Source organism: Cyanistes caeruleus, chromosome 39, assembly GCF_971803275.1.
Source record: "Cyanistes caeruleus chromosome 39, bCyaCae1.hap1.1, whole genome shotgun sequence".
Lineage (NCBI taxonomy): Eukaryota > Metazoa > Chordata > Aves > Passeriformes > Paridae > Cyanistes > Cyanistes caeruleus.
Window position 1 is genome coordinate 455,180 of NC_141740.1, and position 26,431 is coordinate 481,610.

Below are 26,431 nucleotides of genomic sequence, written 5' to 3' on the forward strand. Positions count from 1 at the left end.
GGAACCCCCGGAACTTTCCGGAACTCCCGGAACTTTCCGGAACTCCCGGAACTTTCCGGAACTCCCAGAATTTGTTGGGAATTCCCGGAACTTTCTGGAATTCCCGGAACTTTCCGGAACTCCTGGAATTTTCTGGAATTCCCCGGAACTTTCCGGAACTTTCCGGAACCCCCGGAACTTTCCAGAACCCCCGGAATTCTCTGGAACTCCTGGAACTTTCCGGAACCCCTGGAATTTTTTGGAACTCCTGGAACTTTCCGGAACCCCCGGAATTTTCTGGAACTCCCAGGAATTTTCCGGAATCGCCGCTTTCACTTCTTGGCCACCTTGGCCTGTTTGTGCTTCGGCGGCGCCCAGCGCAGGCAGATGGAATCCACTGCAATTAACACAGCGTCATTAGCGCTAATTAGCCTCATTAGCATAATTAACCGGCCACATCAACAGGGGAGGAGAATTACACGAGAAGGGCTTTAATTGGATTAATTAGGGGTGATTAACGAGAGCCGTTAATGGCGATAAACGGGGAATTAACAGCAATTATTGCTCATTAATGGATTAATTAATTAATGAGGATTAATTAGAGAAGTGCCAGTAATTAATGAACACGTTCCTGAAAGAGAAACTCATTAAAGAGACTGCAGGAATTAATGGTAATTAATTAATTAGTGGCTGATCATCAATGGGGGGGTTTCTGGACTTTACCATTAACGGTGATCATGGGGGGGGTGCCATTATTAATTAATTAAATTGTGTTAATTAACGAGTGAGCTCCTGTACAGAAACTCATTAAAGAAACTGCAGTTAATGGTAATTAATTAATTAGTGTCTGGTCATTAATGGGGGAGCATCAGGGGGGTTTCTGGACCAAACCATTAACGGTGATCACGGGGGGGGAGGTGCCATTATTAATTAATTAAATTGTGTTAATTAACGAGCGTGCTGCTGCATTGAAACTCATTAAAGAGACTGCAGTAATTAATGGTAATTAATTAATGGCTGTTCATTAATGGGGGAGCTTCAGGGGGGTTTCTGGACTGAACCATTAATGGTGGTCATGGGGGGGGAGGTGCCATTATCAATTAATTAAATTGTGTTAATTAACGAGCGTGCTGCTGCATTGAAACTCATTAAAGAGACTGCAGTAATTAATGGTAATTAATTAATTTGTGTCTGGTCATTAATGGGGGTGCATCAGGGGGGTTTCTGGACTGAACCATTAACGGTGATCACGGGGGGGAGGTGCCATTATTAATTAATTAAATTGTGTTAATTAACGAGCGTGTTCCTGTACAGAAACTCAATAAAGAGACTGCAATAATTAACGGTAATTAATTAATGGCTGTTCATTAATGGGGGAGCTTCAGGGGGGTTTCTGGACTGAACCATTAATGGTGGTCATGGGGGGGGAGGTGCCATTATTAATTAATTAAATTGTGTTAATTAATGAGCGAGCTCCTGTACAGAAACTCATTAAAGAGACTGCAGTAATTAATGGTAATTAATTAATTTGTGGCTGTTCATTAATGGGGGAGCTTCAGGGGGGTTTCTGGACCGAACCATTAACGGTGATCACGGGGGGGGAGGTGCCATTATTAATTAATTAAATTGTGTTAATTAACGAGCGAGCTCCTGCACAGAAACTCATTAAAGAGACTGCAATAATTAACAGCAATTAATTAATTTGTGTCTGGTCATTAATGGGGGAACTTCAGGGGGGTTTCTGGACCGAACCATTAACGGTGATCACGGGGGGGAGGTGCCATTATCAATTAATTAAATTGTGTTAATTAACGAGCGTGCCCTTATACAAAAACTCATTAAAACCCTCACCAAACACCCACCAATTACCCACAACTAATTAAGCAAAGCCAACTAATTAATGACCCCCAATTAACGAGCCAACCTCACCCCAGCGCCCCCAGACCGAACCATCCCCTCACACTGGGGGGGGGGGGCGCCAATTAACGGTGGTTAATTAACAAGGGGCGCTAATTAACGGCATTTAAACACTGAGGGGGCGCTAATTAATGGCGGTTAATCCCTGATGGGCGCTAATTAGTGCTGTTTAATCACCGAGGGGCGCTAATTAATGGCACTTAATCACTGAGGGGCGCTAATTAGTGGCGGTTAATCACCGAGGGGCGCTAATTAGTGCTGTTTAATCACCAACGAGCGCTAATTAGTGCTGGTTAATTAACGAGGGACGCTAATTAACGGTGTTTAACCACCGAGGGGCGCCAGTTAGCGGGGGTTAATTAAGGAGGGGCGCCTATTAGTGGGGGTTAATTAAGCAGAGGCGCTAATTAGCGGGGGTTAATTAAGGAGAGGCGTTAATTAGTGCAGGTTAATTAAGGAGAGGCGTTAATTAGCAGGGGTTAATTATGGAGAGGCGTTAATTAGTGTGGGTTAATTAAGCAGGGGCGTTAGTTAGCGGGGGTTAATTAAGCAGAGGGTTGTTAATTAGCGTGGGTTAATTAAGGAGGGGCGCTAATTAGTGCGAGTTAATTAAAGAGGGGCGCTAATTAACGGTGTTTAACCACTGAGGGGCGCTATTTAGCGGGGGTTAACTAAGCAGAGGCGTTAATTAGCAGGGGTTAATTAAGCAGAGGCGTTAATTAAGCAGGGATGCTAATTAGCGTGGGTTAATTAAGGAGGGGCGCTAATTAGCGTGGGTTAATTAAGGAGGGGCGCTAATGAGCGTGGGTTAATTAAGCAGAGGCGTTAATTAGCGTGGGTTAATTAAGCAGGGGTGTTAATTAGTGTGGGTTAATTAAGGAGGGGAGTTAGTTAGTGCGGGTTAATTAATGAGGGGCGCTAATTAATGGTGTTTAACCACCGATGGGCGCTATTTAGCGAGGGTTAATTAAGCAGAGGCGTTAATTAGTGGGGGTTAATTAAGCAGAGGCGCTAATTAGCGTGGGTTAATTAAGGAGGGGCGCTAATTAGCGTGGGTTAATTAAGCAGAAGCGTTAATTAGCGTGGGTTAATTAAGCAGGGGTGTTAATTAGTGTGGGTTAATTAAGTAGGGGCGCTAATTAACGGTGTTTAACCACCGAGGGGCGCTATTTAGCGGGGGTTAATTAAGGAGGGGCGTTAATTAGTGTCAGTTAATTAACGACGGGTGTTAATTAGTGTCGGTTAATTAACGAGGGGCGCTAATTACCCACCGGTGATGGGCGGTTTCTTGTACTGGGCGCTCTTGAGGTGCTCCTCCACCAGCTTGGGGGTGACGCAGATCACGTGCTGCCCCTTCCAGTACTTGACCATGTTCAGGGACTGCAGCGTGCTGATGATGTCGGTCTGCGTGATGCTCGTCATCTGGCTGAGTAACGTGTGAGTAACCCCTCAGTAACCTGTGAGTAACCCCTGAGTAACCCCTGACCCATCACTGACCCATCACTGACCCACCCTGTGTCACTGACAGTGCCGTGTTCAGCGACTGCAGCGTGCTGATGATGTCGGTCTGGGTAATGCTCGTCATCTGGCTGAGTAACCATGGAGTAAACCCTGAGTAACCTGTGAGTAACCTGTGAGTAACCTGTGAGTAACCCCTGAGTAACCCCTGACCCATCACTGACCCACCCTGTGTCTCTGACAGTGCCGTGTTCAGAGACTGCAGCGTGCTGATGATGTCAGTCTGGGTAATGCTGGTCATCTGGCTGAGTAAAGTGTGAGTAACCTGTGAGTAACCTGTGAGTAACCTGTGAGTAACCCCTGACCCATCCCTGACCCACCCTGTGTCACTGACAGTGCCGTGTTCAGGGACTGCAGCGTGCTGATGATGTCGGTCTGCGTGATGCTCGTCATCTGGCTGAGTAACCCATGAGTAACCTGTGAGTAACCTCTGAGTAACCCCTGAGTAACCTGTGAGTAACCCCTGACCCATCACCGACCCACCCCGTGTCACTGACAGTGCCGTGTTCAGGGACTGCAGCGTGCTGATGATGTCGGTCTGCGTGATGCTCGTCATCTGGCTGAGTAACGTGTGAGTAACCTGTGAGTAACCTGTGAGTAACCCCTGACCCATCACCGACCCACCCTGTGTCACTGACAGTGCCGTGTTCAGCGACTGCAGTGTGCTGATGATGTCGGTCTGGGTAATGCTCGTCATCTGGCTGAGTAACCATGGAGTAAACCCTGAGTAACCTGTGAGTAACCTGTGAGTAACCTGTGAGTAACCTGTGAGTAACCTGTGAGTAACCCCTGACCCATCACTGACCCATCACTGACCCACCCTGTGTCCCTGACAGTGCCGTGTTCAGCGACTGCAGCGTGCTGATGATGTCGGTCTGCGTGATGCTCGTCATCTGGCTGAGTAACCCATGAGTAACCTCTGAGTAACCTGTGAGTAACCCCTGAGTAACCTGTGAGTAACCCCTGACCCATCACTGACCCACCCTGTGTCCCTGACAGTGCCGTGTTCAGCGACTGCAGCGTGCTGATGATGTCGGTCTGGGTAATACTGGTCATCTGGCTGAGTAACCATGGAGTAAACCCTGAGTAACCTGTGAGTAACCCCTGACCCATCACTGACCCACCCTGTGTCACTGACAGTGCCGTGTTCAGCGACTGCAGCGTGCTGATGATGTCAGTCTGCGTGATGCTCGTCATCTGGCTGAGTAACGTGTGAGTAACCTGTGAGTAACCTGTGAGTAACCCCTGAGTAACCCCTGACCCATCCCTGACCCACCCTGTGTCACTGGCAGTGCCGTGTTCAGGGACTGCAGCGTGCTGATGATGTCGGTCTGCGTGATGCTCGTCATCTGGCTGAGTAACCATGGAGTAAACCCTGAGTAACCTCTGAGTAACCCCTGAGTAACCTGTGAGTAACCCCTGACCCATCACTGACCCACCCCGAGTCACTGACAGTGCCGTGTTCAGAGACTGCAGCGTGCTGATGATGTCGGTCTGCGTGATGCTCGTCATCTGGCTGAGTAACGTGTGAGTAACCTGTGAGTAACCCCTGAGTAACCACTGACCCATCACCGACCCACCCTGTGTCACTGACAGTGCCGTGTTCAGCGACTGCAGCGTGCTGATGATGTCGGTCTGGTAACCCCTGAGTAACCTCAGAGTAACCCCTGAGTGACCCCTGAGTGACCCCTGAGTGACCCCGAGTGACCCCGAGTGACCCCTGAGTGACCCCGAGTGACCCCCGAGTGACCCTGAGTGACCCTGAGTGACCCCTGAGTGACCCCGAGTGACCCCTGAGTGACCCCTGAGTGACCCTGAGTGACCCCTGAGTGACCCCGAGTGACCCCTCAGTGACCCCTGAGTGACCCCTGAGTGACCCTGAGTGACCCCTGAGTGACCCCTGACCACTTCCAGCCCACAGTGCCCCACACTGCCTTTATCCACACTGGTCTATACTGGTTTGAACTGGTTTGGACTGGTTTGAACTGGTTTGAACTGGTTTGAACTGGTTTCTATGGATTTCCATGGATTTCTATGGGGATTTTTGGGTCCATACTGGTTTATACTGGTCTATACTGGTTTGAACTGGTTTGAACCGGTTTGAACTGGTCTGAACTGGTCTGAACCGGTCCCACCTGAGGTCCTTGATGGAGAGGGTCCCCCGGAAGTCCCTGAGGAACCAGGGGGGGACACTGGTCTATACTGGTTTGAACTGGTTTGAACTGGTTTCCATGGATTTCCATGGATTTCTACGGGGATTTTTGGCTCTGAACTGGTTTATACTGGTCTATACTGGTTTGAACTGGTCCAAACTGGTTTTTACTGGTCCCACCTGAGGTCCTTGATGGAGAGGGTCCCCCGGAAGTCCCTGAGGATCTCCAGCAGCACCCAGGACCAGGGGGGTCACTGGTCTATACTGGTCTATACTGGTTTCTATGGATTTCTATGGGGATTTTTGGCTCTGAACTGGTTTGAACTGGTCTGAACTGGTCTGAACTGGTCTGAACTGGTCCCACCTGAGGTCCTTGATGGAGAGGGTCCCCCGGAAGTCCCTGAGGAACCAGGGGGGGACACTGGTCTATACTGGTCTATACTGGTTTATACTGGTTTATACTGGTTTCTATGGATTTCCATGGATTTCTATGGGGATTTTTGGCTCTGAACTGGTCTGAACTGGCCTGAACTGGTCCGAACTGGTCTGAACTGGTCCCACCTGAGGTCCTTGATGGAGAGGGTCCCCCGGAAGTCCCTGAGGATCTCCAGCAGCACCCAGGACCAGTAGCTGCGGTAGCTGAGCTTGCCCAGGTCCGAGAGCGGCTTCTCGGGGGAGCCCACGGTGCTCTCCAGCTTGGACAGCTCGTAGCCTGAAAATTCCCAAAGAATTCCCAAAAATCCCCCAAAATCCACAGAATCCCCCCCAAAAATCCCAGCGGGAATCCTGGGGGGGGGCGGGGAATTCCCAGGGAAGTTTCTGGAATCGGGGAGGGGAAATGGTGAAGTTTGTCAGGGGATTTGTCCCGAATTTATTCGGAATTTATCCCAAATTCATCCTAAATTCAGCCAAAATTTATCCCAAATTCATCCCAAATTCACCACAAAATCCATCCCAAATCCATCCCAAATTTATCCCAAATTCATCCCAAACTCAGCCAAAATTCATCCCAAATTCAGCCCAAATTCATCACAAATTTATCTCAAATCCATCCCAAATTTATCCCAAATTCATCCTAAATTCAGCCAAAATTCATCCCAAATTCATCACAAAATTCATCCCAAATTTATCCCAAATTTATCCCAAATTTATCCCAAATTCATCCCAAATTCAGCCAAATTTATCCCAAATTCATCACAAAATTCATCCCAAATCCATCCCAAATTTATCCCAAATTTATCCCAAATTCATCCCAAATTCATCACAAATTTATCTCAAATTTATCCCAAATTCATCTTAAATTCAGCCAAAATTCATTCAAAATTTTTCCCCCACTTTTTCCCCAATTTCCTCTCATTTTTTCCCTGAATTTTTCCCCATTTCCCCCCATTTTCCCCCCATTTTTCCCCCGTGTTTCCGGCAGGTTCCGGAAGGTTCCGGCGCTCACTGAAGGCGATGAGGAATTTCCCGTAGCCGCGCCGCTGGTACGGGGGCAGGGACAGGAATTTTATCCCAAATTTCCCCCATTTTCCCCCCATCTTTTTCCCCATTTTTCCCCATTTTTTCCCCAATTATTCCCCATTTTTCTCTATTTTTTCCCCCCAATTTTCCCCCCATTTCCCCCCATTTTTCCCCCAATTTTCCCCCAATTTCCCCCATTTTTTCCCCAATTTTCTTCCAATTTTTCCCCAATTTTCCCCCAATTTTCCCCATTTTCCCCCCAATTTCCCCCAATTTTTCCCCATTTCTCCCCATTTTTTCCCCATTTTTCCCCCAATTTCCCCCATTTTTTTCCCATTTTTCCCCCATTTTTTTCCCATTTTTTCCCCAATTTTTCCCCATTTTTCCCTGAATTTTCCCCCAATTTTTCCCCAATTTTCCCCCAATTTTTCCCCAATTTTTCCCTGAATTTTCCCCCATTTTTCCCCATTTTCCCCCATTTTTCCCCCCGTGTTTCCGGAAGGTTCCGGCGCTCACTGAAGGCGATGAGGAATTTCCCGTAGCCGCGCCGCTGGTACAGGGGCAGGGACAGGAATTTTCCCCCCATTTTTTCCCTGAATTTTTCCCCATTTCCCCCAATTTTTTCCCCAATTTTGCCCCATTTTTTCCCCCATTATTCCCCCATTTTTTCCCCAATTTCCCCCATTTTTTTCCCAATTTTTCCCCATTTTTCTCTATTTGTCCCCCCATTTTTTCCTCAATTTTCCCCCCATTTTTTCCCCAATTTTTCCCCATTTTTCCCCAATTCCCTCCATTTTTTCCCCAACTTTTCCCCCTTTTTCCCCCATTTTTTCCCAATTTTTCCCCAATTTCTCCCCATTTTTTTCCCAATTTTCTCCATTTTTTCCCCAATTTTTCCCCATTTTTCCCCCAATTTCCCAAATTTTTTCCCCAATTTTCCCCCATTTTTTCCCCCTTTTCCCCCCCATTCTTTCCCCATTTTTTTCCCAATTTCCCCCATTTTTTTCCCATTTTTTCCCCAATTTTTCCCCATTTTTCCCTGAATTTTTCCCCAATTTTTCCCCCAATTTCCCCCAATTTTTCCCCATTTTCCCCAATTTTCCCCCAATTTTTCCCCAAATTTTCCCTGAATTTTTCCCAAATTCCCCCCATTTTTTCCCCATTTTCCCCCCGTGTTTCCGGAAGGTTCCGGCGCTCACTGAAGGCGATGAGGAATTTCCCGTAGCCGCGCCGCTGGTACGGGGGCAGGGACAGGAATTTTCCCCCCATTTTTTCCCCCAATTTTTCCCCGAATTTTTCCCAAATTTTCCCTGAATTTTTCCCCATTTTCCCCAATTTTCCCCCATTATTCCCCATTTTTCCCCCCATGTTTCCGGAAGGTTCCGGCGCTCACTGAAGGCGATGAGGAATTTCCCGTAGCCGCGCTGCTGGTACGGGGGCAGGGACAGGAATTTTCCCCCCATTTTTTCCCCGAATTTTTCCCCGAATTTTTCCCAAATTTTCCCTGAATTTTTCCCCATTTTCCCCAATTTTTTCCCATTTTTTCCCATTTTTCCCCCATTTTTTTGGCGCTCACTGAAGGCGATGAGGAATTTCCCGTAGCCACAGGGACAGGAATTTTCCCCCCATTTTTTCCCTGAATTTTTCCCCAATTTTTCCCCAATTTTTCCCCATTTTTTTCCCCATTTTTTCCCAATTTCTCTCCATTTTTTCCCCCCTTTTTCCCCAAATTCCTTCCAATTTCTCCCCATTTTTCCCCATTTTCCCCCCATTTTTTCCCCACTTTTTCCCCAATTTTTCCCCATTTTTCCCCCAATTTTTTCAAAATTTTCCCCCAATTTTTCCCCCCATTTTCCCCATTTTCCCCCATTTTTTCCCCATTTTTTCCCCAAATTCCCCCCAATTTTTCTCCCAATTTTTCCCCAAATTCCCCCCATTTTTTCCCATTTTCCCCCCATTTTCTCCCCAATTTCCCCCATTTTTTCCCCAATTTTTCCCCATTTTTCCTCCAATTTTCCCCCATTTTTTCCCTTAATTCCCCCCAATTTCCCCCATTTTTTTCCCATTTTTTCCCCAATTTTTCCCCATTTTTCCCTGAATTTTTCCCCAATTTTTCCCCCAATTTCCCCCAATTTTTCCCCATTTTCCCCCAATTTTTCCCCAATTTTCCCCCAATTTTTCCCCAATTTTTCCCTGAATTTTTCCCAATTTTCCCCCATTATTCCCCATTTTTCCCCCCGTGTTTCCGGCAGGTTCCGGAAGGTTCCGGCGCTCACTGAAGGCGATGAGGAATTTCCCGTAGCCGCAGGGACAGGAATTTTTTCCCAATTTCCCCCATTTTTTCCCCCATTTTTTCCCTGAATTTTTCCCCATTTTTCTCCCATTTTTTCCCAATTTTTCCCCAAATTTTCCCTGAATTTTTCCCCATTTTCCCCATTTTTCCCCCCATGTTTCCGGAAGGTTCCGGCGCTCACTGAAGGCGATGAGGAATTTCCCGTAGCCGCGCCGCTGGTACGGGGGCAGGGTGAGGATGCACGCCACGTTGTTCCCGTCCGGGGATTCCTTCTCCTGACCCCCCCCCCAAAAAAAACCGGGAATTCCGGGAGCTTCCGGAAAATTCCGCCACTTCCGGGAGGGGGAGGGGCGGGGGGGGGAGGGGAGGCGGGGAAAGAATCGGGGATTTGGGGGATTTTGGGGGTTTTTGGGTTTTTTTCTGGGAATTTTTGGGGTTTTTGTGGGGATATTATTTTGGGACAGGTTTGTTCAGGTACCCCCAGGTGTGCCCAGGTGTGTTCCAGGTGTCCCCAGGTGTGCCCCAGGTGTGTCCCAGGTGTGCCCAGGTGTCCCCAGGTGTGTTCCAGGTGTCCCCAGGTGTGCCCCAGGTGTGTCCCAGGTGTGCCCAGGTGCCCCCAGGTGCGTTCCCAGACCCCCCCAGGTGTGCCCAGACCCCCCCAGGTGTGCCCAGGTATCCCCAGGTGTGCCCAGGTGTCTCCAGGTGTTCCCCAGTTACCCCCAGGTGTCCCCAGGTGTGTCCCCAGGTGTGTTTTGGGTGTCCCCAGGTGTGTCCCAGGTGTGCCCAGGTGTGTCCTAGACCCCCCAGGTGTGCCCAGACCCCCCAGGTGTATCCCCAGGTGTGTCCCCAGGTGTGCCCAGGTGTGTCCCAGGTGTTTCCCAGGTGTGCCCCCAGACCCCCCAGGTGTCCCCAGGTGTGCCCAGGTGTGTCCCAGGTGTTTCCCAAGTGTCCCCAGGTGTGTCCCAGACCCCTCAGGTGTGCCCAGGTGTGTTCCCAGACCCCCCAGGTGTGTCCCAGGTGTGCCCAGGTGTGTTCCCAGACCCTCCAGGTGTGTCCCAGACCCCCCAGGTGTGCCCAGGTGTGCCCAGGTGTGCTCACCTTGGAGAAGTAGCCCACGATGTGCGCCCCCTGCCGATCCACCTCGGTGAGCAGGTAGAACACGAAGGGCTCCACGTCGAAGTAGAGAGTCTTGTGATCCAGGAACAGCTTGGCCAGCAGGCACAGGTTCTGGCAATAGATCTGAGACACACCTGGGGTACAGCTGGGTACACCTGAGCACACCTGGGGTACAGCTACACACACCCCTGATACACCTGAACACACCTGAACACACCTGAACACACCTGAGCACACCTGAACAGCTTGGCCAGCAGGCACAGGTTCTGGCAATAGATCTGAGACACACCTGGGGTACAGCTGGGCACACCTGGGCACACCTGGGCACACCTGGGTACACCTGGGGACACCTGGGGGACACCTGAACACACCTGAACACACCTGGACACACCTGGACAGCTTGGCCAGCAGGCACAGGTTCTGGCAATAGATCTGAGACACACCTGAGCACACCTGAACAGACCTGAGCACACCTGGGGTACACCTAAACACACCCTTGATACACCTGAGCACACCTGGGTACACCTGGATACACCTGGGCACACCTGGATACACCTGGGGACACCTGGGTACACCTGGGGGACACCTGGGTACACCTGGGGTACACCTGGGCACACCTGGGGTACACCTGAACACACCTGGGTACACCTGGGGGACACCTGAGCACACCCCTGATACACCTGAGCACACCTGAACACACCTGGGCACACCTGGGGACACCTGGGGACACCTGAACACACCCCTGATACACCTGAGCACACCTGAACAGACCTGAGCACACCTGGGGTACACCTGAGCACACCTGAACAGCTTGGCCAGCAGACACAGGTTCTGGCAATAGATCTGAGACACACCTGGGGTACACCTGGGTACACCTGGGCACACCTGGGGTACACCTGGATACACCTGGGTACACCTGGGACACACCTGAGCACACCTGGGGTACAGCTAAACACACCCCTGATACACCTGAACACACCTGGGGTACACCTGGGCACACCTGAACATACCTGGGTACACCTGGGGTACACCTGGGGTACACCTGGGGTACACCTGGGGTACACCTGAACACACCTGGGGTACACCTGAGCACACCTGAACAGCTTGGCCAGCAGGCACAGGTTCTGGCAATAGATCTGAGACACACCTGGGCACACCTGAACACACCTGGGGTACAGCTAAACACACCTGGGGACACACCCACCCACACCTGCACACACACCTGGGGCCACGCCCACACACACACCTGCACACACACCTGCACACACACCTGTGCACACCTGCACACACACCTGGGGCCACACCCACACACCCGCACACACACACCTGTGCACACCTGCACACACACCTGCACACACACCTGTACACACACCTGCACACACACCTGTGCACACACCTGCACACACCTGTGCACACCTGCACACACACCTGCACACACACCTGTACACACACCTGCACACACACCTGTGCACACACCTGCACACCTGTACACACACCTGTGCACACACCTGCACACACACCTGCACACACACCTGTGCACACACCCACCTGTGTCTCACCTTGTGATCTTTGCCGTCCACCTCATAGACCGAGATGTTCCCCTTGCGGTAAATCTCCCGCCCGGGCGGCTGCCGCCACTGGCACTGACCCTGCGCAGGTGAGACAGGTGAGACAGGTGAGACAGGTGAGACAGGTGTGACACTGTACTGCCGCCACTGGCACTGACCCTGTGCAGGTGAGACAGGTGAGACAGGTGAGACACTGTACTGACACCACTGGCACTGACCCTGCACAGGTGAGACAGGTGAGAGAGACAGGTGAGACAGGTGAGATTGTACAGGTGAGACAGGTGAGACAGGTGAGATTGCACAGGTGAGATTGTACAGGTGAGACAGGTGAGACAGGTGTGAACAGGTGAGACACTGCACTGCCGCCACTGGCACTGACCCTGCGCAGGTGAGACAGGTGAGATACAGGTGAGACACAGGTGAGACAGGTGAGACACTGTACTGCCGCCACTGGCACTGACCCTGCACAGGTGAGAGACGACAGGTGAGACAGGTGAGATACAGGTGTGACACTGTACTGCCGCCACTGGCACTGACCCTGCACAGGTGAGGGACAGATGACATTGCACAGGTGAGATTGTACAGGTGAGACAGGTGAGACAGGTGAGACAGGTGAGACAGGTGAGACAGGTGAGACAGGTGAGATTGAACAGGTGAGACACGTGAGCCAGGTGACGTTGCACAGGTGAGCCAGGTGAGATACAACAGGTGAATGACAGGTGAGTGACAGGTGATGCACAAGCGATACAGGACAGGTCACACAGGTGAGGAAACGGCAGAACAGGTATCACAGGTGTGTCCCCAGCCCCCCCAGGTGTGTCCCAGGTGTCCCCAGGTGTGTCCCCAGCCCCCCCAGGTGTGTCCCAGGTGTCCCCAGGTGTGTTTCAGGTGTCCCCAGGTGTCCCCAGGTGTGTCCCCAGCCCCCCCAGGTGTCCCCAGGTGTGTCCCAGGTGTGTCCCAGGTGTGTCCAGGTGTCCCCAGGTGTCCCCAGGTGTCCCCAGGTGTCCCCAGGTGTGCCCAGGTGTCCCCAGGTGTCCCCAGGTGTGCCCAGGTGTCTCCAGCCCCCCCAGGTGTCCCCAGGTGTGTTTCATGTGTCCCAGGTGTCCCCAGGTGTGCCCAGGTGTCCCCAGGTGTCCCCAGGTGTGCCCAGGTGTCCCCAGGTGTGTTTCAGGTGTGTTTCAGGTGCTCACCAGGTGTATCCGGTAGCTCCTCTCCAGTTTCATGTATTTCAGGCAGAATTCACAGATCCAGGTGTGATCCCAGGTGTGTCCAGCCCCCCCAGGTGTGTGCCAGGTGTGTCCAGGTGTGCCCCCAGGTGTGTCCAGCCCCCCCAGGTGTGTTTCAGGTGTGTCCAGGTGTGTTTCAGGTGTGTCCAGGTGTCCCCAGGTGTATCCCAGGTGTCCCCAGGTGTGTTTCAGGTGTGTTTCAGGTGTCCCCAGGTGTCCCCAGGTGTGTTTCAGGTGTGCCCAGGTGTGCTCACCAGGTGTATCCGGTAGCTCCTCTCCAGTTTCATGTATTTCAGGCAGAATTCACAGATCCAGGTGTGTCCCCAGGTGTGTCCAGCCCCCCCAGGTGTCCCCAGGTGTCCCCAGGTGTCCCCAGGTGTCCCCAGGTGTGTCCAGGTGTGCTCACCAGGTGTATCCGGTAGCTCCTCTCCAGTTTCATGTATTTCAGGCAGAATTCACAGATCCACAGTTTCGGTTGTTTCCCGTAATCCTCGGGGAAGGGCGAGAAGTACCAGGCGTCGATCTCGTAGTGCCCGATGTGGATCTTGTCCACGTACTTCACCTTGGTGATCTGTGGGGACACAGGTGACACACCTGAGCACACCTGGGCACACCTGGAATGCTGAAATTCCCCCAAAAATCCCGCTTAAAATGGCCCAAAAACGGCCAAAATCGGCCCAAAATCGGCCAAAATCGGCTCAAAATTGGCCCAAAATCCCCCCCAGGTGTGGATCTTGTCCGGGTGTTTCACCTTGGGGAGCTGTGGGGACACAGGTGACACACCTGAGCACACCTGAGCACACCTGAGCACACCTGGGCACACCTGGAATGCTGAAATTCCCAAAAAAATCCCGCTTAAAATGGCCCAAAAACGGCCAAAATCGGCCCAAAACCAGCGAAAATCGGCCCAAAATCCCCTCCAGGTGTGGATCTTGTCCAGGTGTTTCACCTTGGGGAACTGTGGGGGCACAGGTGAGGGACAGGTGACACACCTGGGCACACCTGGGCACACCTGGAATGGTGAAATCCCCAAAAAATCCCGTTTAAAATGGCCCAAAAATGGCCAAAATCGGCCCAAAACCGGCCAAAATCGGCCCAAAATCCCCCCCAGGTGTGGATCTTGTCCAGGTGTTTCACCTTGGTGATCTGTGGGGACAGGTGAGGGACAGGTGACACACCTGGGCACACCTGGGCACACCTGGAATGGTGAAATCCCCAAAAAATCCCGTTTAAAATGGCCCAAAAACGGCCAAAATCGGCCCAAATCGGCCAAAATCGGCCCAAAATCCCCCCCAGGTGTGGATCTTGTCCAGGTGTTTCACCTTGGGGAACTGTGGGGGCACAGGTGAAGGACAGGTGACACACCTGGACACACCTGGAATGCTGAAATTCCCAAAAAATCCCGCTTAAAATGGCCCAAAAACGGCCAAAATCGGCCCAAAAACGGCCAAAATCGGCCCAAAATCCCCCCCAGGTGAGGATCTTATCCAGGTGTTTCACCTTGGGGAGCTGTGGGGGCACAGGTGACACACCTGAGCACACCTGAGCACACCTGGACACACCTGGGCACACCTGGGCACACCTGGAATGGTGAAATTCCCAAAAAATCCCGTTTAAAATGGCCCAAAAACGGCCAAAATCGGCCCAAAAACGGCCAAAATCGGCCCAAAATCCCCCCCAGGTGTGGATCTTGTCCAGGTGTTTCACCTTGGGGAGCTGTGGGGACACAGGTGACACACCTGGACACACCTGGGCACACCTGGGCACACCTGGGCACACCTGGAATGGTGAAATTCCCAAAAAATCCCGTTTAAAATGGCCCAAAAACGGCCAAAATCGGCCCAAAAACGGCCAAAATCGGCCCAAAATCCCCCCCAGGTGTGGATCTTGTCCAGGTGTTTCACCTTGGGGAGCTGTGGGGACACAGGTGACACACCTGGACACACCTGGGCACACCTGGGCACACCTGGGCACACCTGGAATGGTGAAATTCCCAAAAAATCCCGTTTAAAATGGCCCAAAAACGGCCAAAATCGGCCCAAAAACGGCCAAAATCGGCCCAAAATCCCCCCCAGGTGTGGATCTTGTCCAGGTGTTTCACCTTGGGGAACTGTGGGGACACACGTGACACACCTGAGCACACCTGAGCACACCTGAGCACACCTGAGCACACCTGGGACACACCTGGGAACACCTGAGCACACCTGGACACACCTGAGCACACCTGAGCACACCTGGGCACACCTGGGCACACCTGGGAACACCTGGGAACACCTGGACACACCTGGGAACACCCGGGGCACACCTGGACACACCTGAGCACACCTGGGCACACCTGGGGGTGTTTCAGACACACCTGGGGACAGCTGGAGCCCAGTCTGGAACCCAATCTAGAACCGAGTCTAGAACCGAGTCTAGAACCGAGTCTAGAACCGATCTAGAACGTTCTAGAACCCAGTCTAGAACCGATCTAGAACGTTCTAGAACCGAGTCTAGAACGCACCTAGAACCGAGTCTAGAACCTGCTCTAGAACGTACCTAGAACCCAGTCTAGAACCCACCTGGAAAACACCTGGGGAACACCTGGACACACCTGGGGGTGTTTCAGACACACCTGGGCACACCCAGAACACACCTGGGCACACCTGGGGGTGTTTCAGACACACCTGGACACACCTGGACACACCTGGGGGTGTTTCAGACACACCTGGACACACCTGGACACACCTGGACACACCTGGACACACCTGGGGGTGTTTCAGACACACCTGGACACACCCAGAACACACCTGGACACACCTGGAGGGGTTTCAGACACACCTGGGCACACCCAGAACACACCTGGACACACCTGGACACACCTGGGGGTGTTTCAGACACACCTGGGCACACCCAGAACACACCTGGACACACCTGGACACACCCAGAACACACCTGGACACACCTGGGGGTGTTTCAGACACACCTGGGCACACCTGGACACACCCAGAACACACCTGGGCACACCTGGACACACCTGGGGGTGTTTCAGACACACCTGGGCACACCTGGGCACACCTGGAGGGGTTTCAGACACACCTGGACACACCCAGAACACACCTGGACACACTTGGACACACCTGGGCACACCTGGACACACCCAGAACACACCTGGACACACCTGGACACACCTGGACACACCTGGGCACACCTGGGCACACCTGGGGTGTTTCAGACACACCTGGACACACCTGGACACACCTGGACACACCTGGGGGTGTTTCAGACACACCTGGACACACCCAGGCACACCTGGGCACACCTGGACACACCTGGAGGGTCCCAACCCCCCCCAGCGCTCCCCGCCCCTCCCCCACTCACGGCCTCGTGCTCCTTCTCCAGCGCCGCCGTGGTCGGGTCCATCTCGGCGTAGGTCTGCAAACCAGTACGGACCAGTAAGGACCAGTACGGACCAGTACGGACCAGTACAGACCGGTTTGGTCCAGTAGGAACCAGTCTGGACCAGTAAAAACCAGCACGGACCAGTTTGGACCAGTCTGGACCAGTGCTCAAAGTGCTCCCAGTCCGTCCCAGTGCCCCCCAACCCCATCCCAGTCCATCCCAGTTTGTCCCAGTCCATCCCAGTCCCCATTTAACCCCTCCCAGTCCATCCCAGTTTATCCCAGTTCCCTCCCAGTTTACCCCAGTTTATCCCAGTCCCTCCCAGTTTATCCTAGTCCCTCCCAGTCCATCCCAGTCCCCCCAATCCCCTCCCAGTCCCTCCCAGTTCCCTCCCAGTCCCTCCCAGTTTATCCCAGTCCCCTCCCAGTTCCCATCCCAGTCCCCCCAGTCCCTCCCAGTTCCCCTCCCAGTCCCTCCCAGTCCATCCCAGTCCATCCCAGTTTATCCCAGTCCCCATTTAACCCCTCCCAGTTTATCCCAGTTTATCCCAGTCCCTCCCAGTTCCTCCCAGTTCCCCTCCCAGTCCCCTCCCAGTCCATCCCAGTCCCCCCCAGTCCCTCCCAGTCCCCTCCCAGTCCCTCCCAGTTCCCTCCCAGTCCCTCCCAGTCCCCTCCCAGTCCCTCCCAGTCCCTCCCAGTCCCCTCCCAGTCCCTCCCAGTCCCTCCCAGTCCCCTCCCAGTCCCTCCCAGTCCCTCCCAGTCCATCCCAGTCCATCCCAGTTTATCCCAGTCCCCATTTAACCCCTCCCAGTTTATCCCAGTTTATCCCAGTTTATCCCAGTCCCTCCCAGTTCCCCTCCCAGTCCCCTCCCAGTCCCCCCAGTCCCCCCAGTCCCTCCCAGTTCCCCCCCAGTTCCCATCCCAGTCCTCCCAGTCCCCCCCAGTCCCTCCCAGTCCCTCCCAGTCCCCCCAGTCCATCCCAGTCCCTCCCAGTTCCCCCCCAGTTCCCATCCCAGTCCCCCCCCAGTCCCTCCCAGTCCCCCCAGTCCCTCCCAGTCCCTCCCAGTTCCCTCCCAGTCCCCCCCAGTCCCCCCAGTCCCCCCAGTCCCTCCCAGTCCCTCCCAGTCCCTCCCAGTCCATCCCAGTCCCCCCAGTCCATCCCAGTTCATCCCAGTCCCTCCCAGTCCCTCCCAGTCCATCCCAGTTTATCCCAGTCTCTCCCACTCCCCATTTAACCCCTCCCAGTCCCCTCCCAGTCCATCCCAGTCCCTCCCAGTCCCCCCAGTCCCCCCAGTCCCCATCCCAGTCCCTCCCAGTTTATCCCAGTTCCCATCCCAGTGTCCCCACCTTCTGCACGTGGTTGATCTCGTCGTGTTTCCGTTTCTGGTTTCGGGTGATTTTGCGCTCGGGCTCGGCCAGCTCGGCCAGGAACGGCTCCGAGCTCTTCTGGGCGGCCTCCTTCAGGCTCTTACTGAGCGCCAGCCGCTCGCGGCCCACCCACTCGTCCAGGCGCCGGTTAACTGGGAGCACTGGTTTATACTGGGAGCACTGGGAACAGCCCCATCCTCCCCATTGAACCCGCTGTGTCCCCATTGTCCTGTACTGGTTTGTACTGGTTTGTACTGGGAGCACTGGGAACCCACCCTGAACCCCCCCTGAGCCCCCCCACTCGTCCAGGCGCCGGTTAACTGGGAGCACTGGTTTGGACTGGGAGCACTGGGAACAGCCCCATCCTCCCCATTGAACCCGCTGTGTCCCCATTGTCCTGTACTGGTTTGTACTGGTTTGGACTGGGAGCACTGGGAACCCCCCTGAACCCCCCCTGAGCCCCCCCACTCGTCCAGGCGCCGGTTAACTGGGAGCACTGGTTTATACTGGGAGCACTGGGAACAGCCCCATCCTCCCCATTGAACCCGCTGTGTCCCCATTGTCCTGTACTGGTTTGGACTGGGAGCACTGGGAACAGCCTGAACCCCCCCCTGAACCCCCCTGAGCCCCCCCACTCGTCCAGGCGCCGGTTAACTGGGAGCACTGGTTTATACTGGGAGCACTGGGAACCCCCCCTGAGCCCCCCCACTCGTCCAGGCGCCGGTTAACTGGGAGCACTGGTTTGGACTGGGAGCACTGGGAGCCCCCCTGAGCCCCCCCCAGCCCACCCACTCGTCCAGGCGCCGGTTAACTGGGAGCACTGGTTTATACTGGGAGCACTGGGAACAGCCCCATCCTCCCCACTGAACCCGCTGTGTCCCCATTGTCCTGTACTGGTTTGTACTGGTTTGGACTGGGAGCACTGGGAACCCCCCTGAACCCCCCCTGAGCCCCCCCACTCGTCCAGGCGCCGGTTAACTGGGAGCACTGGTTTGTACTGGGAGCACTGGGAACCCCCCCTGAGCCCCCCCACTCGTCCAGGCGCCGGTTAACTGGGAGCACTGGTTTATACTGGGAGCACTGGGACTGACCCCGAGCCCCCCCTGAGCCCCCCCTGAACCCCCCCTGAACCCCCCCTGAACCCCCACTCGTCCAGGCGCCGGTTAACTGGGAGCACTGGTTTATACTGGGAGCACTGGGAGCCCCCTGAGCCCCCCCCTGAACCCCCCCACTCGTCCAGGCGCCGGTTAACTGGGAGCACTGGTTTATACTGGGAGCACTGGGACTGACCCCGAGCCCCCCCTGAACCCCCCCTGAACCCCCCCACTCGTCCAGGCGCCGGTTAACTGGGAGCACTGGTTTGGACTGGGAGCACTGGGAACAGCCCCATCCTCCCCATTGAACCCGCTGTGTCCCCATTGTCCTGTACTGGTTTGTACTGGGAGCACTGGGAACCCCCCTGAACCCCCCCTGAGCCCACCCACTCGTCCAGGCGCCGGTTAACTGGGAGCACTGGTTTGGACTGGGAGCACTGGGAACCCCACTGAATCCCCCCTGAGCCCCCCCACTCGTCCAGGCGCCGGTTAACTGGGAGCACTGGTTTATACTGGGAGCACTGGGACTGACCCCGAGCCCCCCCTGAACCCCCCCACTCGTCCAGGCGCCGGTTAACTGGGAGCACTGGTTTGGACTGGGAGCACTGGGAACCCCCCTGAACCCCCCTGAGCCCCCCCCTGAGCCCCCCCACTCGTCCAGGCGCCGGTTAACTGGGAGCACTGGTTTATACTGGGAGCACTGGGAACAGCCCCATCCTCCCCATTGAACCCGCTGTGTCCCCATTGTCCTGTACTGGTTTGGACTGGGAGCACTGGGAACCCCCCTGAGCCCCCCCTGAACCCCCACTCGTCCAGGCGCCGGTTAACTGGGAGCACTGGTTTGGACTGGGAGCACTGGGAACAGCCCCATCCTCCCCATTGAACCCGCTGTGTCCCCATTGTCCTGTACTGGTTTGTACTGGGAGCACTGGGAACCCCCCTGAGCCCCCCCCTGAACCCCCCCAGCCCCCCCACTCGTCCAGGCGCCGGTTAACTGGGAGCACTGGTTTGGACTGGGAGCACTGGGAACAGCCCCGAGCCCCCCCTGAACCCCCCCACTCGTCCAGGCGCCGGTTAACTGGGAGCACTGGTTTGGACTGGGAGCACTGGGAACAGCCCCATCCTCCCCATTGAACCCGCTGTGTCCCCATTGTCCTGTACTGGTTTGTACTGGGAGCACTGGGAACCCCCCTGAGCCCCCCCCTGAACCCCCCCAGCCCCCCCACTCGTCCAGGCGCCGGTTAACTGGGAGCACTGGTTTGGACTGGGAGCACTGGGAACAGCCCCGAGCCCCCCCTGAACCCCCCCACTCGTCCAGGCGCCGGTTAACTGGGAGCACTGGTTTGGACTGGGAGCACTGGGAACAGCCCCATCCTCCCCATTGAACCCGCTGTGTCCCCATTGTCCTGTACTGGTTTGTACTGGTTTGTACTGGGAGCACTGGGAACCCCCTGAACCCCCCCTGAGCCCCCCCTGAACCCCCACTCGTCCAGGCACCGGTTAACTGGGAGCACTGGTTTGGACTGGGAGCACTGGGAACAGCCCCGAGCCCCCTCTGAACCCCCCCTGAACCCCCCCACTCGTCCAGGCGCCGGTTAACTGGGAGCACTGGTTTGGACTGGGAGCACTGGGAACAGCCCCATCCTCCCCACTGAACCCGCTGTGTTCCCATTGTCCTGCACTGGTTTGTACTGGGAGCACTGGGAACCCCCCTGAGCCCCCCCTGAGCCCCCCCACTCGTCCAGGCGCCGGTTAACTGGGAGCACTGGTTTGGACTGGGAGCACTGGGAACCCCCCTGAGCCCCCCCTGAGCCCCCCCACTCGTCCAGGCGCCGGTTAACTGGGAGCACTGGTTTATACTGGGAGCACTGGGAACAGCCCCGAGCCCCCCCTGAGCCCCCCCTGATCCCCCACTCGTCCAGGCGCCGGTTAACTGGGAGCACTGGTTTGGACTGGGAGCACTGGGAGCCCCCCTGAGCCCACCCTGAACCCCCCCTGAACCCCCACTCGTCCAGGCGCCGGTTAACTGGGAGCACTGGTTTATACTGGGAGCACTGGGAACCCCCCTGAACCCCCCCTGAGCCCCCCCACTCGTCCAGGCGCCGGTTAACTGGGAGCACTGGTTTGGACTGGGAGCACTGGGACTGACCCCGAGCCCCCCCTGAGCCCCCCCACTCGTCCAGGCGCCGGTTAACTGGGAGCACTGGTTTATACTGGGAGCACTGGGAACAGCCCCATCCTCCCCATTGAACCCGCTGTGTCCCCATTGTCCTGTACTGGTTTGCACTGGGAGCACTGGGAACCCCCTGAGCCCCCCCTGAGCCCCCACTCGTCCAGGCGCCGGTTAACTGGGAGCACTGGTTTGTACTGGGAGCACTGGGAACCCCCTGAACCCCCCCCTGAACCCCCCCACTCGTCCAGGCGCCGGTTAACTGGGAGCACTGGTTTATACTGGGAGCACTGGGACTGACCCCGAGCCCCCCCTGAGCCCCCCCACTCGTCCAGGCGCCGGTTAACTGGGAGCACTGGTTTATACTGGGAGCACTGGGAACAGCCCCGAGCCCCCCCTGAGCCCCCCCACTCGTCCAGGCGCCGGTTAACTGGGAGCACTGGTTTATACTGGGAGCACTGGGACTGACCCCATCCTCCCCACTGAACCCGCTGTGTCCCCATTGTCCTGTACTGGTTTGTACTGGGAGCACTGGGAACCCCCCTGAACCCCCCCCTGAACCCCCCCAGCCCACCCACTCGTCCAGGCGCCGGTTAACTGGGAGCACTGGTTTGGACTGGGAGCACTGGGAACAGCCCCGAGCCCCCCCTGAGCCCCCCCACTCGTCCAGGCGCCGGTTAACTGGGAGCACTGGTTTGGACTGGGAGCACTGGGAACCCCCTGAGCCCCCCCTGAGCCCCCCCACTCGTCCAGGCGCCGGTTAACTGGGAGCACTGGTTTATACTGGGAGCACTGGGAACCCCCCTGAGCCCCCCCTGAGCCCCCCCACTCGTCCAGGCGCCAGTTAACTGGGAGCACTGGTTTGGACTGGGAGCACTGGGAACCCCCTGAGCCCCCCCTGAACCCCCCCACTCGTCCAGGCGCCGGTTAACTGGGAGCACTGGTTTATACTGGGAGCACTGGGAACAGCCCCATCCTCCCCATTGAACCCGCTGTGTCCCCATTGTCCTGTACTGGTTTGTACTGGGAGCACTGGGAACCCCCTGAGCCCCCCCTGAGCCCCCACTCGTCCAGGCGCCGGTTAACTGGGAGCACTGGTTTATACTGGGAGCACTGGGAACAGCCCCATCCTCCCCATTGAACCCGCTGTGTCCCCATTGTCCTGTACTGGTTTGTACTGGTTTGTACTGGGAGCACTGGGAACGTCCTCCAGTCCCTCCCAGTATAAACCAGTATATCCCAGTTGACCCCAGTCCATTCCCAGTCCCTCCCAGTCCCTCCCAGTATAAACCAGTATATCCCAGTTCACTCTCAGTCCATCCCAGTTCCCTCCCAGCCCCATCCCAGCCCCTCCCAGTATAAACCAGTATATCCCAGTTGACCCCAGTCCATTCCCAGTCCCTCCCAGTCCCTCCCAGTATAAACCAGTATATCCCAGTTCACTCTCAGTCCATCCCAGTTCCCTCCCAGCCCCATCCCAGCCCCTCCCAGTATAAACCAGTATATCCCAGTTGACCCCAGTCCATTCCCAGTCCCTCCCAGTCAATCCCAGTCCCTCCCAGCCCCTCCCAGTATAAACCAATGTGTCCCAGTTGACTCCCAGCCCCCTCCCAGTATAAACCAGTATAAACCAGTATAAACCAGTATAAACCAGTATGCCCCATTGGACTCACAGCCCACGTAGTGCACGTAGAACTCCTCCCGCGCCTCCTGCTCGTTCAGGCGGGACTGGATCACCTCGGCCGAGTCTGCAACGGACTGGGCTCAACTGGGAGCAACTGGGAGGGACTGGGAGGGACTGGGAACGGACTGGGGTCAACTGGGAGGGACTGGGAGGGACTGGGAGGGACTGGGAACGGACTGGGGTCAACTGGGAGGGACTGGGAGGGACTGGGATGGACTGGGGTCAACTGGGATGGACTGGGAACGGACTGGGGTCAACTGGGAATGGACTGGGGTCAACTGGGAGCGACTGGGAGGGACTGGGAGGGACTGGGAACGGACTGGGCTCAACTGGGAGGGACTGGGATGGACTGGGAGGGACTGGGAACGGACTGGGGTCAACTGGGATGGACTGGGAGGGACTGGGAGGGACTGGGGTCAACTGGGAGCAACTGGGAATGGACTGGGGTCAACTGGGATGGACTGGGGTCAACTGGGAGCAACTGGGAGCAACTGGGAGGGACTGGGAGGGACTGGGATGGGACTGGGAGGGACTGGGATGGACTGGGAGGGACTGGGAATGGACTGGGGTCAACTGGGAGCGACTGGGAGCAACTGGGAACGGACTGGGGTCAACTGGGATGGACTGGGGTCAACTGGGAGAGACTGGGAACGGACTGGGATGGACTGGGAGGGACTGGGAATGGACTGGGGTCAACTGGGAGGGACTGGGAACAGACTGGGAACGGACTGGGGTCAACTGGGAACGGACTGGGGTCAACTGGGAACGGACTGGGAATGGACTGGGATGGACTGGGATGGACTGGGAATGGACTGGGGTCAACTGGGAGCGACTGGGAACGGACTGGGAATGGACTGGGAATGGACTGGGATGGACTGGGAGGGACTGGGATGGACTGGGAGGGACTGGGATGGACTGGGGTCAACTGGGAGGGACTGGGAATGGACTGGGATGGACTGGGAGGGACTGGGATGGACTGGGGTCAACTGGGAGCAACTGGGAGGGACTGGGGTCAACTGGGAGGGACTGGGATGAACTGGGATGGACTGGGAGGGACTGGGACCAGTAACGGAACTGGGAGCCTCCCCCCATTTCCCGCTCCCCTTCCCGCTCCCAGTTTGCCCCCAGTATCCCCAGTTAGCCTCAGTTTCCCCCCCCACTCTGCCTCAGTTTCCCTCATTCTGCCTCAGTTTCCCCCCATTCTGCCTCAGTTTCCCCAAATTTGCCTCAGTTTCCCCCATTCTGCCTCAGTTTCCCCTCAGGTTTCCCCTCAGTTTCTCCCGCTGTGCCTCAGTTTCCCCCACTGTGCCTCAGTTTCCCCTCAGGTTTGCCTCAGTTTCCCCCAGCTTATCTCAGTTTCCCCCAGTTTGCCTCAGTTTCCCCCGCTGTGCCTCAGTTTCCCCCCAATTTGCCTCAGTTTCCCCCGCTGTGCCTCAGTTTCCCCTCAGTTTCCCCCCGCTGTGCCTCAGTTTCCCCTCAGTTTCCCGGCTGTGCCTCAGTTTCCCCTCAGTTTCCCCCCGCTGTGCCTCAGTTTCCCCCCAATTTGCCTCAGTTTCCCCACTGTGCCTCAGTTTCCCCTCAGTTTCCCCTCAGTTTCCCCCGCTGTGCCTCAGTTTCCCCTCAGTTTCCCCCCGCTGTGCCTCAGTTTCCCCTCAGTTTCCCCTCAGTTTCCCCCGCTGTGCCTCAGTTTCCCCTCAGTTTCCCCCCGCTGTGCCTCAGTTTCCCGTTTCCCCGCTGTGCCTCAGTTTCCCCTCAGTTTCCCCGCTGTGCCTCAGTTTCCCCGCTGTGCCTCAGTTTCCCCTCAGTTTCCCCTCAGTGTCCCCCCGCTGTGCCTCAGTTTCCCCTCAGTTTCCCCGCTGTGCCTCAGTTTCCCCTCAGTTTCCCCTCAGTTTCCCCCCGCTGTGCCTCAGTTTCCCCGCTGTGCCTCAGTTTCCCCTCAGTTTCCCCTCAGTTTCCCCGCTGTGCCTCAGTTTCCCGGCTGTGCCTCAGTTTCCCCTCAGTTTCCCCCCGCTGTGCCTCAGTTTCCCCACTGTGCCTCAGTTTCCCCTCAGTTTCCCCCCGCTGTGCCTCAGTTTCCCCGCTGTGCCTCAGTTTCCCCGTTCCCTCACGCCAGCTGCCGTCGGCCCTGCGGCACAGGTACGTCTCGCCGATCTCCACCGCCACCTCCGCGTCCCGCGCCGCTCCCGGGGGGCCCCGAGCGGCTCCGGGACCCCCCCCGGGACCCCCCCCGGGCCCGGGACCCCCCCCGGGACCCCCGGGAGCCTCCGGGGCCTCCCCGGGCCCGCCGCCCGCAGCCGCCGCCATCTTGCAGCGCGACGGAAGTGACGTCACAGCGAGGCGGGAGCGGGTTGCCAGGAGACGGGAAAAAGGCGGGAACCGCGCCTGAGGGGGCGGGGCTTGGCGTTGCTAGGAGACTGGAAAAGGGCGGGAATCGGTTGCTAGGAGACGGGGAAAGGGCGGGAAGCCGCTTTTGGGGGCGGGGCCTGGCGTCCCTCAGGGGACGCCGCCATTTTTGCCCCCCCCCCAAAATCCTCAAATTTGGGCTCCGAATTCCCAAATTTCCACCCCAAACTCCCAAATTTCCACCCCAAACCCCTCAAATCTCCGCCCCGATCCCAAAATTTTCACCAGAATTCCCAAATCTTCGCCCCAATCCCCAAATTTCCCCCCCGAAATCCCCAATTTTGGGCTCCAATTCCTAAATTTCCCCCCCAAATCCCAAACCCTGAATTCCCAGGAATTCCCCGGGGGATTCCCCTTCCCGGTAGTGACGTAATGATGACGTCACCATCGCCCTTTTGGACTTTGCCCCTCCCCCCCTCCGGAAGCGATGGAAGCGCTGCGGTACCGGGAGGGGGGGGAGGGGATTTGGGGGAAATTTTAAGGGAATTTGGTGGAATTTTGAGGGAATTTTGAGGGAATTTTGAGGGAATTTTTTGGGGAGAAATCTGTGGGAATTTGGGGAGAATTTTGAGGGAATTTTGGGGAGAAATTTTGGGAGGAACTTGAGGGAATTTGGGTGAATTTGGGGGGAAATTTGAGGGAATTTGGGGGAGAAATTTAAGGGAATTCGATGGAATTTTGAGGGAATTTTTGGGGAGAAATCTGTGGGAATTTTGGTATGAATTTTAAGGGAATTTTAAGGGAATTTTAGGGGGAGTTTTGGGGGGAATTTGAGAGAATTTTGAAGGAGTTTTGAGGGAAATTTTGGGGGGAATTTTGAGGGAATTTTGGGGAGAAATTTCAGGGAATTTTGAGGGAATTTTGGGGAGAAATTTCAGGGAATTTGGGGGGAATTTTGAGGGAATTTTAAGGGAATTTTGAGGGAATTTTGTGGGGAATTTTGAGGGAATTTTGTGGGGAATTTTGTGGGGAATTTTGAGGGAATTTTGAGGGAATTTTGATGGAATTTTGAGGGAATTTTGGGGGGAATTTTGTGGGAATTTTAAGGGAATTTTGAGGGAATTTTGTGGGGAATTTTGTGGGGAATTTTGAGGGAATTTGA

General features: G+C 55.7%; 1 protein-coding gene across 2 annotated transcripts; it reads right to left on the reverse strand.

Annotated features, from left to right (window-relative positions):
• Positions 1–83: 83 nt before the first annotated feature.
• Positions 84–25,231, reverse strand: KAT8 (lysine acetyltransferase 8). 2 transcript variants are annotated; one of them, XM_086872172.1, is made up of 12 exons: positions 25,035–25,231; positions 22,916–22,990; positions 17,958–18,130; positions 16,591–16,644; positions 13,637–13,801; positions 11,996–12,085; positions 10,419–10,559; positions 9,502–9,595; positions 6,128–6,278; positions 3,168–3,322; positions 294–376; positions 84–110 (listed from the first exon to the last, which is right to left on the reverse strand). In XM_086872172.1, the coding sequence occupies exons 1-11, from the start codon at positions 25,228–25,230 to the stop codon at positions 312–314; spliced, it is 1,359 nt and encodes a 452-aa protein (XP_086728298.1). In that variant the 5' UTR covers position 25,231; the 3' UTR covers positions 84–110; positions 294–311. The 2 variants fall into 2 exon arrangements, with proteins under 2 accessions (XP_086728298.1, XP_086728297.1); XM_086872171.1 differs by lacking the exon at positions 84–110 and having other exon boundaries at positions 180–376.
• Between the last annotated feature and the right edge of the window lie 1,200 nt (positions 25,232–26,431).